The sequence below is a fragment of the Tachypleus tridentatus genome, chromosome 10, assembly GCF_004210375.1.
Source record: "Tachypleus tridentatus isolate NWPU-2018 chromosome 10, ASM421037v1, whole genome shotgun sequence".
In the NCBI taxonomy this organism is placed as follows: Eukaryota; Metazoa; Arthropoda; class Merostomata; order Xiphosura; family Limulidae; genus Tachypleus; species Tachypleus tridentatus.
The window spans coordinates 62535229-62554037 of NC_134834.1; the positions used below are offsets into that span (position 1 = coordinate 62535229).

At 31.4% G+C, this 18809-nt stretch overlaps 1 protein-coding gene across 21 annotated transcripts in view; it reads right to left on the reverse strand.

Annotated features, from left to right (window-relative positions):
- The window catches only part of LOC143229430 (uncharacterized), a 252158-nt gene that overhangs the window by 63075 nt on the left and 170274 nt on the right, over window positions 1-18809 (reverse strand). For 13 of the 21 annotated variants that reach the window (XM_076461749.1, XM_076461741.1, XM_076461746.1 and 10 more), the window contains 8 exons: window positions 18686-18754; window positions 17832-17885; window positions 17223-17321; window positions 16674-16718; window positions 11456-11491; window positions 5104-5184; window positions 3161-3223; window positions 983-1105 (listed from right to left, as the gene is read on the reverse strand). In XM_076461749.1, the coding sequence (XP_076317864.1) occupies window positions 983-1105; window positions 3161-3223; window positions 5104-5184; window positions 11456-11491; window positions 16674-16718; window positions 17223-17321; window positions 17832-17885; window positions 18686-18754 (570 nt within the window). The remainder of the gene's footprint in view (window positions 1-982; window positions 1106-3160; window positions 3224-5103; window positions 5185-11455; window positions 11492-16673; window positions 16719-17222; window positions 17322-17831; window positions 17886-18685; window positions 18755-18809) is intronic. The other 8 variants (XM_076461752.1, XM_076461745.1, XM_076461762.1 and 5 more) reach the window with 5 other exon arrangements.

An 18809-nucleotide genomic window follows, 5' to 3' on the forward strand; every position in this document is an offset into this window, starting at 1 on the left:
AGTGAACGCTAAATCTGACCCCATGGCTTGTCACAGAGAAGGGCAGAAATACATTTTAAAAAATTGGAGATAATAATAAAATATACCCTTCCCGATTAAACAGATCCGCTAAATGGAAAGGTGGCCTCAACACCTCCCCAGAAATGACACACAACTGAGTCATAGCAAGGATAAGTAACTAAGCAGCTCAAATCTTTGTTATCGTGTACAAGCAGAGCATTACTAAGTATATGAGAACAATCAATAGGTGCTCAGAACACAAAAATGTTGGCAGATCCTGGTGAAGTATCCATTACATTATGGTCTGATAATGTGCTCAGAGGTCTTTGAAGTGGCAGATGAATCAGTTGTAGTTACAGTCACTGTGGTAGTAGCCACGTGGAATTGTGTATATATGATAAGTGGATTTAATAGGAAAAAAAAAAGTTTAACTCAAAAAGAATTCTTGAAAAACTTTATGCCTCACAGAAAAAAATATACAGCTAAAAAATGAAACTGTAAACTTTAAAAATTGTACAGAAAACACATAAAAAAACATGAGACTGTCAACTGAGAAGTGGTTAACATATGCAAAATTAGAGAAGGTGCTACTTACATTAGGGGTAGTGTCACAGTCCTATTAGTGGAGAGTTGTTTCATAATCATTTGTATGTTTGTACACAGATATTTTATACTGACAGGCATGAAAGTAATTGGGAATATTAAAGCTAGAGATGAGTGAAAACTTGCTGATAAAGGGCACCATAAGGTAAGATATATCAGTACTATTGTTTTGCACAATGATGGTTCAGAAGTACAGCATCTGCGTGTATGGATGTTTCAAATAACTTTTTAATGATAAATTCAACTAAACGTACATTTATACATTCATGCATGTACAAGAAACATAATTAAAGAAAAATAAACTGGGGAGTAGTAAAATAAATTCAGAAGTAAAGAAAACTGAAGCATGCTACAATGTTTGAAACAACACTTAACTGACCTTTTGCCCTGGAGGTCCTGGTGGCCCAGGAGGTCCAGGTGGACCCTCTATGAAACCTCCTGGAAAAGAATTTCTATCTAGCAATGTTGTAGTTCCTTGATCTCCTTTTTCTCCTTTCTCTCCCTATTATGTATGTTGCATTGGAGTTTGTATTGTCAAGTTCAAATATTTATTTAACAGTAAAAACTATGCAGCTATACAACAACTATTATGTTGCACAATTTATGAAATTAACAAGAACATTGCAGTCATGTTCTATATTTTTAGAAACTTAAAATCTGTACACTTTATTTTCTAAAAATGATATAAATTTGTCATCAAGTTAAGAAAAACTTCCATTTTAACACTTTACAGATATATTTATTTGAAAAAATGTTATTAAGTTTACCAAAATATTTTTCATTATCGTATATTTCATATAAAATAATAAATTGCAGTATTTGAAGCATGCAACTTCACTTTGCTTTAACTTTTCTAAATACATCACATCAAACCTTTACATGTGTGTGTACATGTATATATATATATATATACACACACACACACACATACATACATACATACATACATACATATATTCAATAACTACAGATAAAAAAAACAACAACAAAAAGTTATATAAACTAAACTACTATTTACGTGAACCATTACTTTAACTTTACATTCCTGTAAAAAAAATGATGCCATAGAATAATATTAAATTTTTATCAATATCCATTATGGTAAGTTATATGAAAAGACTTTCTATTTTCTTTCAGATCAAAAACTAATTGTTGCATAATAAAATGATTAAAAAGTAACAAATATCTACAATATTATACAGCATAACAATGTTTTCACCAATGTAATGAAGACCAACATTTTTAACTTTAATTTCTTCAAGAAGCACTACTATACAATAACATCAGATTCTGCCATGTTTGCACATTACTGTTAACCATAACATAGTCACCATTCTAACCTACATCTTTCTGTTATCAATATCATTCTAAGTTCTATGCAACCTTGTTTGTTGTTTTTGTTTAATGATCAAGATACATATGATATGCATGCTTTTTTCTTCAGGTGTTTCTAGGTAAAAATGTTGGTCTACATAAATTTCTTTCTGTTTAAGTCTGCTGGGAGTATTCTGTTTTTCTCTCTATGTATACATACTGGAAGATACTTAGCAAGCATTATAAACAAATAAAACATAAAACAACATATGTCTGGCAGTACAAAAAAATACCAGCACGGTTTCACATAAAGATACAATCATGCATGATAAAATGCAGGGATACAGAGAAAATCAACATCACGTTTTATTTAAGAGAAATTTCAGAACATGTACATCGAATCTGTACCAAACACAGTTGGAGCAAGGTAGGTTTTCTGACCCCACAATAAACAAATTGAAAGGAGGGGTGGTTGCAGAATGCATATATGTACTTACAGGCTCTAAAGTGAATCAACAAAACAGATATGATACTAACCACCAAACTACTCCAAGTACTGACTACTAAACAAACATTAATGATTAATACAAAAAAACTGAAAAACAAGAATCACAGAATATACTGTACATGTCAAATAATTACACATATTTGACAAGCAGAACACAAGTGTAAGTAGTGAAAAATCTATTTCCATGCTAATTCAACATAACATTAAGTGATGGTACATATAATAATTTGTTCACTGATCATTATTTGAAGCATTCAGTACATAACATCAGCAAGCATGAATCAAAATCTAAATATCTAGACTGAAGCAAATTCTGAAAGAGATTTAAACACAAACTTGTTAAATTCTGCTTTTACTTATTATTGTAAAAAGCTGAGTTTTCTTTTTAAAATTTGAATAGAATGTAATATATAATATCACTGAAAAAGCCTGTCATCGGTGAAATGTGCATGCATGGGAATCTAAATGAAAGCTTGATTATGGGACCACATTAAGTAGGTAGGCTTACACATTATGGAAAGTAATGAACTATACAGGGACCAGCAGCGTGCTCTCAGTTGTATGTTATATAACACTACTTTGGTGTTTCTATTACACAAAATAATTCCAAGAAACATAACTTCAAGTTCCTTAACTTTCACACTGAATGTACTAAGTAATAAAATTACACTTAATTACATAAAAAAAAAGACCAATGAACACGAACAACCAAGTTTCATGACACAGTTAACTTACAGGAGGCCCTACATGACCTGGTAAGCCTGGTTCTCCATCTGTACCATTAACCCCTGGCTCTCCCTATAATTAATCATAGATACAGCAGAAAAGTTTTCTTCGTGTGCTAATTTGAAAGAAATTTTTCTTATTGGTCATATCAGTAATTTATATTATTTATGTGTATTACCTTATCAACAATTTTCTTATCTAATATAATGTTTTTAATGTTTGATGCATGTTAAGACATATTCTTGTCTTTAAACCTACAGTTGAATAATCATTTTTCATCATGAAATACATATAAGCAAAATTCAGAATCTTTCAATGCAAAATATAAAACACATACTCCTTTATCAGCTTAGCTTAACTACTGACATCTAAGTTCTTAACTGTACATTTTAATTTTTCTTTTCTGCCCACTTGCAAGAAAGAGCATGTTAATATAGCTTTATGCTATAATGGTTATCACTGAAACCTGTAAAATAGATGAAACAGAATGTCAGTAGAATACAAAGAACAAATATAACACCAATATATTAGTATTATTAAAGAAATTTCAATTTAGAAGCAGTAATTAACAGATTATGATGTTAAAGCACTAAATTATTTATTGGAAACTGGTAAGTTTATTTTACTTGAACAAGAAAATTTAGTAACAGCAATCAATAAGGGAATCTTTGTTTTTATTTATTTCATTTAATGAAATTGAGATTTATGTCTGATATCAGTTCATTTTTTAATTATTTGACTGATCAATGCAAATTATTTTTAATTGATCAAATTTTGATATTTTATATCAAATAAAATTTATTTGTTTAAAAATTATGTACAATTTACTTTCAAACATAAGTTTACTTTGCATTAGTAATGAAGACTAATTTTATATAACCACACTGAATTACATTGCATGTTATATACTAATACAATTAACAAAATATGGGACAAAAATCTTACTATAACTACAAAGAAATGTTAAAATTTCTCATGTAACTGGTCTGGGTAAGTTTTGTTTTGATTTTGAATTTTGCGCAAAGCTACTCGAGGGCTATCTGCTCAGGCCGTCCTTAATTTAGCAGTGTAAGACTAGAGGGAAGGCAGCTAGTCATCATCACCCACTGCCAATGCTTGGGCTACTCTTTTACCAATGAATAGTGGAATTGACTGTCACATTATAATGCCCCCACAGCTGGGAGGACAAGCATGTTTGGTGCGACCGGGATTCGAACTCACAACCCTCGGATTACAATTTGAATGCCTTAACATGTTTGGCCATGCCGGGCCAACTGGTCTGGGTAAGTTTTATTTGATGTCCAAAATAATTTGAATGTTGTTTGGTTTGGGCCAAAAGATATTTATTATATCAATAAGACTTTGATTTGTTCAAGGCATGAGTTGGTTCTTTAGCAAAGGATATAAAGATGCACTTGATTGATCAAACACTACAAAAATAAAAGAAAAATAACAAAAGGTGAAAGAAGTAGTTTGATGAGAACATTTTTTGCTAGTATCTATGTTTTAAAATATAAACTATGGTTTAATGTAATAAATGTAATGGTGCTAAAATTAAGAAGATTAATAAATGCATTTATTGACTGTATTACAAAGTTCATGATCTCAGTGGTAAAAACATTCTTTGGAAAGATTACACAAACTCTTCCTTGTACACTAAATGTAGTGTGTAAACATGAGGTATCATCATATCATAATTGCAAAATAGAGTAACTCAGTTATTGATTCATGACACAGGCAATTTTGGAGTAAAAGTTTCCATGTACAAATAGCTTATTTGCTTATAAATGCAATTTTTATACAGCTATGAATAGTAGATTATAATCAGTCCCTTATGATTGCTGATTACTAAATTCTTTCCTCCTTCCAAGAGTTTAGAGTTTGAAAAGAATATAAAGAATACTGATCATATCTTAGAAAAGGATAAGAAAATGTAATTAATATTTGCTCACAGGAACACCAGGCATCCCAGGGAATCCTGGCTTTCCTCGGAATCCAGGAGCACCCATAAACCCCCTCTCTCCTTTGCTGCCCTAAAGATTGTGATCGTAAGTGATTATCATAGAAAAAAGATAAATTCTAAATAAGGCTGGATCTTTAGATAACTCACCATAATGTTTTATTATGTTTAGTTTGTTTTTCTTGTCTACTGATTACACAATAATTTTTTTTTTTCAATTATCACTATCATATTTTATCTTAGTGTGTCATCTTTGAAAAATAGTATGTGCTACTTTAATATACTTATCCATAATCCAATTCAAATATTACAATAATTAAAATAACTGTAGTGAGTTAAAACTTGAAATAATCTTTTTCAAACATTTTTTTAAAAAAAGCAAGTACTAACAAGAATGTTCATGGATTTATCTTTTTACCATAAAATCTATTTATTTAACTTTCTGATTTAACATTATAATCCACTGAAAGTTAGTATCAGAATATTCTGTTTTAATATCAAAAGTTGCAAAATTTGTCTTTTAGTTTATTTAATTTAACTTTTCTTTGCTGGTATTTCCCCAATGAATCTGTATTTAAGCTATTAATTTACCATTTTGTTATGTTGCATAAAAATGATGCTAATATCCATAACCATAAGATATTAACTAAAAAAAATCATGTATCTAAATTTTAAACTTAAATCATGCTACAGCAATGATACGCTTCTCCTCTTGGGTGAAGTATATTTTCAGCAAATCATTTAAGAGTAACACATTTTAATTTCACAAAATCCCATGCAACAGCTTTGAGGTTTTGTATTTACAATACAAACAACTTATAGATAGAACTATTGGAATAATGGTAAAATACTTGTCATAAAGCATAAAGGTTCATCATAATCTTAAAAATATTACATATTATTAACTTCAGATAAGAGCAAGACACCTATCTACTTAGATGGAAAATACAAATCCAGCCAGAAATTAGCAGAGTTAATTAAATGTAATGTACTTGTGTGTGTGTGTGTAATAATTAAAATACATTGTTTCACTAGTTGCTATATATATACATGTTTAATACTCTACCTTCCATATTACCTTTCTACCTTTGTTCAATTAGGTGTACAGAATTATGGTATGTGGTACTCCAGTAATCTACTTTAAGAATATATTCTGAACTTACTTATTATGTAAAAATTATACTAATATTAATCTATAAATATAAAATCCAGCTTTAAACACTTACTTAAATGTATTTTGTGTACACAGGATTTCATATAAACTTTTCTTGTAATACGGACAAACATAACAAAATACAAGTTACACATTTTTTTTTTTTTTTTTTTGCTGTACAACACCTCATGCTAACTAACTAATTAGCTATGACAGGTTTTCACCATACATTAAGTGACTGGTGGGAACCAACCACAGAAAGTTCATTATTATTAACTGATAAGCTGACATAAAATCTGTTTCAGTAAAGTTGTTTAACAACCTGGACATTATTCCTATTTTTAACTTTATCACTTAAGACTTTATACTAAATTTCTTTAATATTACAAGGCTGGAGACATCCAAATGGTATATTTTAAAAAAATATCTAAAATAGTTAAAAATGACAGATGAATCAATATTTTAATATGCACACACATCAGAAAAAAACAAGGTCAGAATTTTGTTTGTTTTCATACTATTGTATTTGTTTTGTGAATATCATTATGTATGCTTAAGTTTTAAAATATTTATTATTCTAATGGAATTATTCAAATCTTTAAAAGTGCCATCTACTCCTTGGGTGCTTTATGTGTTTGTTTTAGCTTAAAACCAATCGGGCTATTTGCCATGTCCACCCAGAAAACTGAACCCTACATTTTAGAATTGTAAATCTGTAAACATACTGCTGTTCATGTTTATTATATTACACAACTACTTTAATGGTCATTTTTATATCACAAAATTCTTTGGATTTTAACAAACTGAATCAAAATACAAAAAAACAGATTTGTTAAGGTAATTTTTCAAGTGAACACAAATAATATTAAGTATATTAACAAAAGTGTTTCTGTTGAAGCAGTGCCAAAAACAGGGTAATCAGGCTTCCCAGTTTTGCTAAGACAGTTTCTTGTTTTGGTAGTTTGTTCCAGTGTCCTATGAAACCTTCTTAGTATGCAAAAAACATCCCTGTTTTATGATAACCAGATTAATGTGTCAGTCACATCAAATCACAATTGTGATTGACCTATTTGATTTGCTCACTCGTGTAATGCATGCTATCTCGCTATTAAACTATCACAAAAGTTCCTCTGTACATGGTGAGAAATCCAGATCTGTGCAGGTTTTTTTAGTTAACAGAGCTGTAAACAGACCTACAGCAGTTGGTGAATGTGTGGTGGATAATTAAATAGCACTGCTCTCTAAGATATTTTTATTATTGAAAATGCATGTCTAAGTTATTATATAGTGTACAGATGGCAAAGAGGTGTTTTTTCAGGTACTTTGAAAGCAGAGTTCCTTTCTTTTTAAAAGCAAGTGATTTGGATAATAAAGATGAATGTGAAGCTGCATTTTTAACAACACACAGTTGAAGATCGAACATTATTGGTAATTTCAAAAGCAATACCAATGTTGATATGCTTGGAAATATTATAGAAAATTTCAATAAAATCAAAGTAAATTAAGTAAAAGTTAAATTATTTCAAACTTGTAATAACCATTTTGAAATTAAGGGCAAGGGCTGGACTGTTCTAGTGTTTTGGCTTGGAAATGTGGTCACCCTAACCAAAGATGTTCATAAAGTTCGCCAAAAAGCAATACAGTCTATACAATTAATAATTTATTAAGGTTATTTTGTAAAATGTCATAATCAAGTGAAATTTTGAGTACATCCTCTTAAATCAATACAAATCACATGAAGGCTATTTTCTTGTTCCAAACTTAAAATACTTATAAACAAAACCATGATATTTTTGGATAATGTATTCTGTGATGCACGAGTTAAACAAAATAACATCTTAGCTGACTGTATAAACTGAGGATATAAATAATATTTCTATGGTACATAAATGGTGATAGTTGCCTCATGTCATTACATCACTTCTGCATTTTTTAACACATTAATATTAATGTCAATCAAAACAAGCTACTTACTATACACCAGAAGTAGATATATGTATGTGTATACACAAACACAACTAGTACTTACTACAGTTAATTAAATATACTGTTCAAACTGTATTGCTTATAATTCATTCTTTTAGCAGTTGGATACCCTTACTGTTAGCAAACTTTTTGGCCATAACCCCAATAATATCTCACCAGGTTTGACCAGCTTAGAATGCTTAGGTTTGTTCTAAATCTATATACTAAGATAATAATGCAAAATAATCTTTATAATAATAAAACATTAAATAACAAAAAATATTATTTATCCAAATAACACTAAAGAAAGTGCAAAAATAATTTACTTACTGCAAAACTCAAACACTAGTGACTAGAAATTTACTTCAACTAATATCCTAGATTTAACATACCTTACAGAACTAGACATAAAAAAAATGTCAAACCTTTATTAACTTTATCCAAAATCATGACCAGTTTTGACAGCATTACTTAAGAGTAATGGTAGCAGAACTTAGGTAGCAGAACAAACAACATAGCAAACAAATAATTCTGTTAAAGATAAAATGCAATGAATAACTGAACTTTACAATAAGGTGCAAGAATATTGTAACTTATTGTACAGTTACTCTAATTAAAAACATAACCAAGTGAAATCTAATGAAAAAATACAACAATTGTGAAATGTGTTTAACACAACTAAACTGACTTTAACTAACTTTTGTCACATCACACACATGTGAAACAGATAGCAGGAAGTAATAAAGTTTAAAGCCAAGCAGTCAACAAAAAAACAAACTTAATAAGCTCAAAATGATAATAATAATTAATGCTTAAAGAGGAATTAACAACAACAGCAATTATTATAATTAAAGCAATTAGTCAAACTTATGTAACTGGACTAATGATATAATGTTATACTATAAAAGAAACTTTTCAAACTTACATTAACTAAAGTACTTCAACTAACATGAGGTGAAACTAATGATAGTCACCACACTATGATTTGTTACTATTTCAAACAATTTTTGATAAATTAGTGTTTGAAAGCTACAGATGCTAAAACCAAGTAGCCTGTTTTTGGCAACCGAGAATATTTATGAAATACATGTCGTAGTGATTTTTTAAATGGGTTTTGTGACAATAAGTCTCACCTTTATATTAACATCTTATAAGTACAAAGTTAGGGATTAGCAGTCTGTTGTGAGTCATCACTTATTCTAAAAAGGAAAAACTAGTAAAAAAAAAAGATCAATGGAATACCAAATTTATTTTCAGTTTGGAAAACCTACTACTAAGTAAACTGTGTATAGTTATAACAGTTTTAAGAAACACTCTAAAAAATATTTTAGAGACATTTATATATACTTGTATCTTTCACTTATTGGATGGACAGTTGACATTTCTGTCAGGGTTTTAAATATGTGTGAGCTACAATTCTTCTACAGCAGGTGTTTACAACTTGTTGACAATAAATTTTAACAACAGAGAGACAGCACACAATTCACTTGTTTTAAAATAATATATTCAAAACCAGTTAAATGTATGTGCAAAAAATTATTTACACTAAAGGATATAACAGTTCTATTTAAAATTCTAAATCATTCTCTCTTTTTGTCAAAATCTACTCCAACTGACAAGACAAACAGTTTTCTTCTACTTTGCTTCTTACTGGTACAATATGCAATAGATTTACTTATATTACTATGTGAGCTACCACAACTGTATCTCCAACTTTAAATAATTGCCTATTTTTCATCAAAGTGAAAAGAAATGGGTTCAATTACTTTAGAACATCTTTTGACAAAACAAATTATTCTCATTATCTCTGTTAAACTCGCTTTAAAATATTCACCATTAAGGCTAATCTCTCACATTCTGGCTAACTTTACATTTTCTAACTTTTCTCTATTTTTTTTGCACTTGCTTTGTCACCTATATTTATACACTGTTCATCAAGGCCTGTAGTTTTCTACAAACTATACTACAGTGATGATTTAACAATATTCAGTTAAAATAATGAGAAAAACACCAAAATACTCAAGTACCTTGCCATCAACAGTACTGTAGCGACTGAACCACAAACACACCTTTATGTATCTTATACAACCAACTTATCATAACTCTGATCTTTAAAATAATTACTTTTAATTCTCTTATTATGAAAAGTAAATTAAATATTAAATCATCAAATAAACTAAATAATAACTCTGAAACTAAACAGCCTTGTATATCCAACAATTTCTAATTTACTTAGAATTCTCAATTTGCTAGTTGCGTTTTCTAGCTTATTATATAAATATACAGTTATCAAAGTCGTAAGTTATTCTGGGTATATAACAGGTGGTGAAAGAAAAAGTTAAGTTGCTTTCATTTTGCCCACCTTTTCTCTTTGCCATTCAAAATGTTATAAAAACATGTAGGTTCAAGAAGTCTTGATAGAAATGAATAAAAACCAAAAACCTAAACACTTTTGAAAAATGGACCTTTCTTCACCTTTTGAAAATGCTCAGATTACAGGGTTTCTATTCATTTTCTCTTTGTATTCTCTTTCTATAACACTTCATCTGGCTATGGGATGAATGGCTGTAAAGATGCACCTTATGCATAGATGTAGCCAGGAGTATCCTTCAATGGTAGTGTCCCAAGATTTAAACTTCTCATAAGTTTCAACAGGAATGATCAGTCATGTATGTAGCACTAGCCACTATGGGCATGTTTCTTATTACAAGTTTACCGGAGTAACATATGGTTTAGCCAGCCAAGAATAGTATCTCAACCAAGGCAGTTTAATTTGTAGGATATAGCTTACAATCTAACTAAAGCAACTGTCTACTGTCCAAAAACAAGTACACATACTGTGTTTGTGCATCTTGACAAAAAAATAGTTCACTGTATTTTCATACAATTGTGTTAAGTATCTTGATTTATTTCTCATGATCCCAGTTTTACTCAAAAATACCTTGTAATAAGTATTTTGTTGAATCTTGTAATATTCTATAGGCCTATCCTGTTGCTCTAAGGAAAATTAGTTTTACCACAAATACCACAAGTGCATGAGTTTTTTTCTTATAATTTCATTTGTAGTATTAAAATATTACACATTGAAGTTTCACAATATAGTTGTAAATGATTTTTGAAAACGTTATTTTAACAAACAAATATGTGATTTTGAGGTAATAAATGAATAATCCTTATATAAAATCTACTAATGTATATATTAAACTACATTGACATAATTACTTACCTTAGGCCCAGGCAATCCAGTCTTCCCCACAGGTCCCTAAAATACATGTAGTAAAGGTTTTATGTTAAAATGCACAATCAGAAAGCCCTACAAAGTAACCACATATTTTCTTTATGATTATATTTTGTAAATTAAAATAACTTATATGTGAGAGAATATACATTTATGATCATATTTCTTATTATAAAAAACATGTAATACAGAAACCAATGATACCAAAGTATATTATCTTCAAAGAAGGGATCAAACTCAAGTCTTCAAGTATCAAAAACTTTAATATCATGTGGAAAACAATTTGGACTTAAACACTGTAATTGCATTCATCAAAACTTTTGTATTTATGTTAAGTTACAGATATTTGATAAAACAAATTTATAGCATGTCACAAATTTTATCAATGATACACCAGTTTTAAAAAAATAAAAATGATCAAAACACATTCATTAGTAAAGAAAAACTTTCTATATTGGTTAAAAAGTGTTGTTCCGTTATCAACCATTGAGCTTTATTGGTGTTGGAACTGAACTTCACAAGGCTTTCATTTTTTAGGACTTGTAACATTCCTGATTAAAAATCTCTCCTGTGCTAAGGTATGTTGGTATGATACCCCACAATAGTAAATTTTCAAAATAAAATTAAACATTCTAGTTCAGAATTTCAAAAAAAAAAAAGGAAACTTTCAGATGTTATAATTTTTCTGCACAGAAAATGTGTTTCTGATAGATAGTTAACTGATCTTGCATAATAGTTTTTCTTGGTTAATGCTGCCAAAAGCCATCAGATGTCTCATAATCTACACAACCAACACCTGTTGTCCTGAGAACTAACATCTAGATGATGGTAGGAAGATGCAGAGAGAATTAATGTGGTGCAGATTTAAGAATTAGTATACTTGGACAAGCAATACTTTCCATTGAGGGGAATTCAACAAAAAGCAATAGAAAGGGATCCTGTAAACTTATCCACTTATGGTTGTACCTTAGTGTGTAAGACTGTAACAGGAGGCAAACAAAATCTAACTGAGGAGGAAATGGCCAAATGATGTAGAAAATGTGAAACAAAAGGGGTGACAAGTGGAATACATCATAGCCCTGATGACCTCCCCCAAAAGATAACAGAAACAAGCAGCCAGGGAAGGACATGGTGAGATGATGGATAAAGTGATAGAAAATCTGGAAAAGGTGACAGTTATATAAGGATAAAGAGGAACAGATCAAATTTATAAGTTGGCAAATTCAGTCAATAAAGGTAAATGGCGAAAGAACTCTGGACATAGAAGGATTTCAGTGGATAAATAGTCAGGAATGGGAACCATGAAAAGAAGCTGTGAGCACCATCTAACATCAATAAACATGAAATGGAGTTCAGTTAAACCTGAATGAGAATACAAATGAGTAGCAGAGGGTAGGGAAATAAGGGTGAAAACAAAATTACCCTCACAAGCTACTGGGGTCTTGGGAAATAAATTCCTATCAGGGTAAAGACTGACATAAGTGCTGTTGTAGAGGATGCATAATACATTAATGGAACACTTCTGATCAATGATGCCCACTGGCTAAAATGGTAAGAAAAGAGATTTTCAATGAAAGGTGGTACTAATAAACAATCTACCAAAATTTTAACTGAGGGTTTAGGTATGTAGGACTATATTCAGATTACACTCTGGTAGGAAAGGGGGTTGAGTAGGACAAAGAATACAAAAAAAATGAAATAAATAGGAAAAGAAGAAAATATGGAGGTAACAATGGAGTGAACAATGTCAAAAAAACATGTTTAATGAGGAAGAATGAACTGAACAGAAATAAAGAATGTTACCCACATGGAAAGACCAGTCTTTTTTTTTTTTTTGCAAGAGACTGGACAAATTTCATGCACAAATATGGAGTGGTAGAATGGACAGATGAAACAGGAATGCAAGGGGTTGACAAAGGAGAAATGGTTAAGGAGAAAGAAGCAATGGTAGTGATAACTGTAGAGGTTGTAGTAAGGGGAATCATGTCTGAGCAGGGCAGAATGCTTCCACTAGAAGAACTTCACACAATGATTTGAAAGATGGATAAGACTCTGGAAAGTAGACAGATGGGATAATAGGCATAAATATAATGATCCTTCCAATCCTGGCTGAAAGTACCTACTGCTAATGTTGAACGATGTGGAACTAGTGACCAAAAGGAAAGGAGCTTAGTGTTCAATAAGGTGACAACCACAACTAACTAGGACATACCTAGCCAACAGCAAAGCCATGGAAATGCCTGTAGATTGAGGAGCCACTCCAGGAAGAATCCTGTCAGGTGAAATAACCAATCCACAACAGAACTAAGAGCATAGGGATAAGACAAACCTGCAGGTGAAATTGCTGGCTGTGAGCCAAGAATAGAAGATTCAGTGTTTGAAAACAAAAGGACTAAGAACAAGTGCTACCTTATTGTGTGATTTAAAAGATCAAGGTTTAGTTGTAGGAATGGATCAGGATGAACTAACTTTTCAAAAATGGAAGAAAATAACCTAGAGCTCAAGGAACAGCTAAAAATTCCAGAAGAATGATAAAACTGGGACTCATCTGGTGACACTCCCCAAACTATCAGAAGTATCTGGAAAAAGATGCAAGTCTGGTTTGAAAAGTGAAAGAACTCCAGTTGTAGTGTTATCTCTCTCTAGCCACCAGGAGAAAGGTTGACAGGGGGAATGTAGTAATAATGTAATGCCCATCAAAGATCCTTCACGTAAGCCCAACCCAGGGAAATAAAGGCTTTCAAGGATGCCCAAGTCTCCAAAAATGATAGAACCTCCCACACAGGTAGAATAGGAGAAGACTGTGATTTCTGAACTGCCAAGTCCATAGACTGCCAAACTGGAAAAGGTTTGGGATGAGTAACACAGGAGTTTAAACCTAAGGTGAACAAGGTATTGTGTTGTGGTGAGAATGGACTTCTTTAACTTGATCAGCCAAAACACTCATGAGTAGAAATTCAGTGTGGCAGAAAGAAACTATTGATGATAAACCAGTCTTTTTTGTAATAACAAAGCTCTTGAGACTGGAGCCTGGTAAAACTCTTAAACACCTAACAAAAAACATATGAGGCTAAATCCAGACCAAATATAAAGGCTCAGAATTGGTAGACCTGATCTTCATAGCCAAACCAAAGGAACTGATAGTATGCATGGGATAAGAGGATTTGGAGATATGCATTAGATACACTGACCTTCATCATCCATAAAATCGAAGTAAATTAACCAAAGAGATAAAAACAACTTCATGATAAATTGAAAAAGGTCTATGCAGTGGTTCAGATGGGAACAGTCGATAATCGGCCACTAATTCTCTGTTGTTTTTGAGAAAAACAAACAACTAGGAAAAGAACACTCAAAGTGATTGAGCCAAAGGTTCTGTAGTGCCTTTGGTAAAAAAAAAAAGTCCAAAACTGCCTCAAAAACGTCACTGGCTGGATAAGGGATCCTCAGGAAAAGAAAAGAGAATTGAAAAAGAAGGCAAAGAAGATGATGTGTGGAAAAAAATGGATATTCCTTCTATTAAGTCTTAAAACCTAATAACCTGCAGTAAAGGTTATCCATATGTGGACAAAATTGTACAGCTTAGCCCCTACAGTTCCTGTACCAACTAGTTAGTCATCACAAACGTTGGTGGCAAATACTATGAGTTTTTCGTTTCAAAACTTGAGAAAAAGAAACAGGTAAGAGGGCAGAATGGGAACAAGGTTCAGGAATAAGAAATGTATGAGACAGTCATGTGGCCAGAAAAGATAGGAAAGATGGGCTGAATCCATATGAGGCTCTAAGGACTTAGGGATGCTCTAAAACAGACTGATGCAAAAAAAAGAAAGAAAAAAAAAAAAAAGAGGTGCCATGCATAAATATCTTAATGATGTGTGGAGCAAACATACCAACATCAGAAGGGCCTCTCTTCCCAAAAGATATTAACAACACAGGAGCCATACATAAAGGGAAAGGGCCAAGGAAAACAAATGCACCAACGTGGACAACAACAGCAAATGGTTATCCCTCAGAAACATCTCAGGAAAACAATGGCTAGCCTCAGACAAAAAAATGAATGGAAGAGAAGTATCAGAGAAGGGAGGTTATGATTAAATGAAGGCAAGAGAACTGTGTTTGGAAGAAATGGACAGGAGGTGTAAGGGTCCAAATCTCAGACTGAATTCAAAACCCAATGGCAGACTAAAATGCAGGCCTCAGAAGAGGGAGGGGGATGCAGCATGCTAATCTATAAATGTAACAGGTCAGCAAAATATTCAGTATGGACCTGATACTGGGAGAGGGAGGAAAAACAAACATTTCAAGAGCAGGTGTATCATGTAAAAATGGAAGGAAATGGGTCATCTGACACTGGAGATAAGGACAAAATAGAACAAACCTGTATCACTATGTCGAGAAAATCCAGTAAAGGCCTATGAAAATTAACTGCTGCTGAAAAATACAGCACAGCAAAGGAAGGAGGAAAAAGAAGCATGTCCAAGTCTTTGTTTTCTTGTACAGTGTCACAAGGGTAGGGAAGAATTGATTTAAGGGCAGGAGAGTTTCCAACTTGCATGAACAACACCATTTCTCAGCATATAAGAGCCAAAACTTCCTCTGTTAATAACACTGCACCTATGGTCACACTAACAAGTGGCTGAGACATGATAGTGGTAGCAGTTGAAGTTGTTGTGACAATAATCTGTGAAATCATCGTTGAATTTCGAGTGGATAATTACATTAAGATGAAAAATCTTGTTAAAAATGACCTGTTATAAAAAAAAAAAGAAATTCCACTTATACTGCAATGCTGTCAGATTATAAAGTTCAATGTTTAAGTTAAAAAACTAAATACAAAAGTAATAAAATTTTGCAAAATTTGAGAACTCAAAGCATGGTGACTAAAATGTTTAACTATTTGAATGCTAAATCAAGAAATGAGGTTGATTCTGTAATCTAGTTATGCCCAATAAATGTGTTGTGCTCCTATTGGTTGAAAGTTATCACATACTTTTGCATATTACAGAGTAACTGTGCCATGTTAACCACTTTGGGGAAAGTGGAAGTAACAATACCAGAGGAGAGCAGGAAAATAAAATATATATAGGGTAACATTAATTAAGAAAAGCTATAATTACTTAAATGTGTATGCATTATAGTAATTCATATAATTTTAAACATTGCTTTTAACAAATATTGATTATCACAAAATTCTTTTCCAACTAACCTCCGGTCCTGGGGGTCCTTCTGGTCCAGGTTCACCTCGTGGTCCCTGAAAAGATAAATTTCATCATCCTTCTTAGGAAGGATAAATGTTTATAAAACTATTCAAACTTTTAAACATCATGCAGAAAAAATAAAGAATATGACTTAACCCATGTAGTAAGTTTGATTCATAAATTAATTGCAACTACAAAATAAATTGTAGACTTTTTCTAATATTGTGTAGTCAGACAATTGTGTGTAGATAAGTGAAAAATAACCAAACAATATTACACAAGCAGTTATAAACTTCTGTGAAGGTGTTTACCTGTAAACCTGCTTGTATCTTTACAAAACTAGATAATTAATAACATAAAGACAAGATTTTGGTATTTTTTAAAATAAAACTATGCTATTTCTGTGCAAGTCATCTTTCTTCCTATACTGTGTAACTGAACCAGAGCATTTAATTCAGCAATATTTCTACAGAGATTAATAATTTGCAGGACACTTTCATTACAACTTATTTTCTACATGACTGTTTAATAAGAATATGGAAAGAACCTGAACTTACTGGTTCTCCTGGGAGTCCACTTCGACCATCATAACCTGGAAGACCTGTAGCACCTTGAGGACCAGGTGGACCAGGAGGCCCAGGATCTCCCTGGTCCCCCTAAGAGTTCATGAGAGAGATAATTTTACCTTCTAAGTGAGTTGACTGCTATTACTTAAACTTCATTCATATGACACAGTTTGTTTAAATAGTGAAATTACACATTTAAATACCAACAACCACAGAACTGACTTCAATTTCAAACTGATGTCTACTATTTTCAGAGTGAAAAATGTTATGTTTTTTCATAAGTTATAGTTTTTAATCAGTTTAACTAACATTAGTCTTTATAAAAAGAAATCTGTAATCTGACAAAACAACTTGTTAATCTTTTACACACCTTAATGAAATAAAATAACAGTTATGAGTAAGACATGATCAATTTTAATTGCATATCAAAAATACAATATCAGAAATTTAGTTATTTTAATAAGTAGTATTTCTTTAATTAGGCTTATCTTTGAACAATTAACTTAAAGTGATAAGAGAAAGAAAAAATTTACGTAACATGTTTCATTGAAACAAAACCTATAGTTAAACTAACGACAGAGAAAGGTTGGTTCTACTTACTTTTAACATGATAAGTTTTTCAATACTGGCATTAACTCCATATTTTTCTAGGGTCTGCAACAACAGACATCACAAACATAAAATAACACAAATACCACAACACAAGGTTACTCAAACTAAAACAAAAATGATTTCAACATGTACATGCATAACTAAAGTAAGGGTTTCATACATGTCATGCACTTAAAATAATGGTATAAAATGTCCAATTTAACTCTCTCCGTTCTGGACTCTCAACCTCATTCCTACCACTAACCTGGTAGTGTATGCAATAATAAAAAAGAATGTTTGGTTTCCATCTTAATCAACTTTTACTCGAAGTTCTTTGAGCTGATATTCAACTATATTCTTGCAAGATAAATTCTGAAAAAAATTATCTTCATGACAGTCACATTTATATCTGCCACCACCCAAACACCAATTGAAACATATTCCATTAAATAAAATATTATTTCATTTTATAATTTTTTTATTTTCCTTCCATCTCCTATTTAAAAAAAAAGTTTATCTGTTATAAGTGTGATAACTATTTGCAATGTAACAATCATGCCTGTTTAATAAGATATTTTACAGTTGTCCAATTATTCTTACAGTTATAAATCAATAACTATATGACATAAGGTTAGTAATGTTTTGGAACAAAACTCTGCAAAACAAAGAAATGAATCACAATAAAGCACATTCAATCACAAAGGTTATCAGTGTCATTCATGACATTCATAAATAAATACAATGAAACATGTATCAAGCAGGATTGCCAAAAGCAAGACAATAAACATGAGACTTATCCAACAAAATGATAACCATGTTTTCTAACATTGACTGGAAAAATGAAGTTTTTTCCTACAACTAACCTTAAAAACGATGATTTCTGCAGTACCTAATGCTGCCCCATGTAGCCTAGTGACGGAGCGTTTAACACCCTGGAAATGGTTGACAGGAAAATTTGGAAAAAGGTATGTAATGGATAATCATATA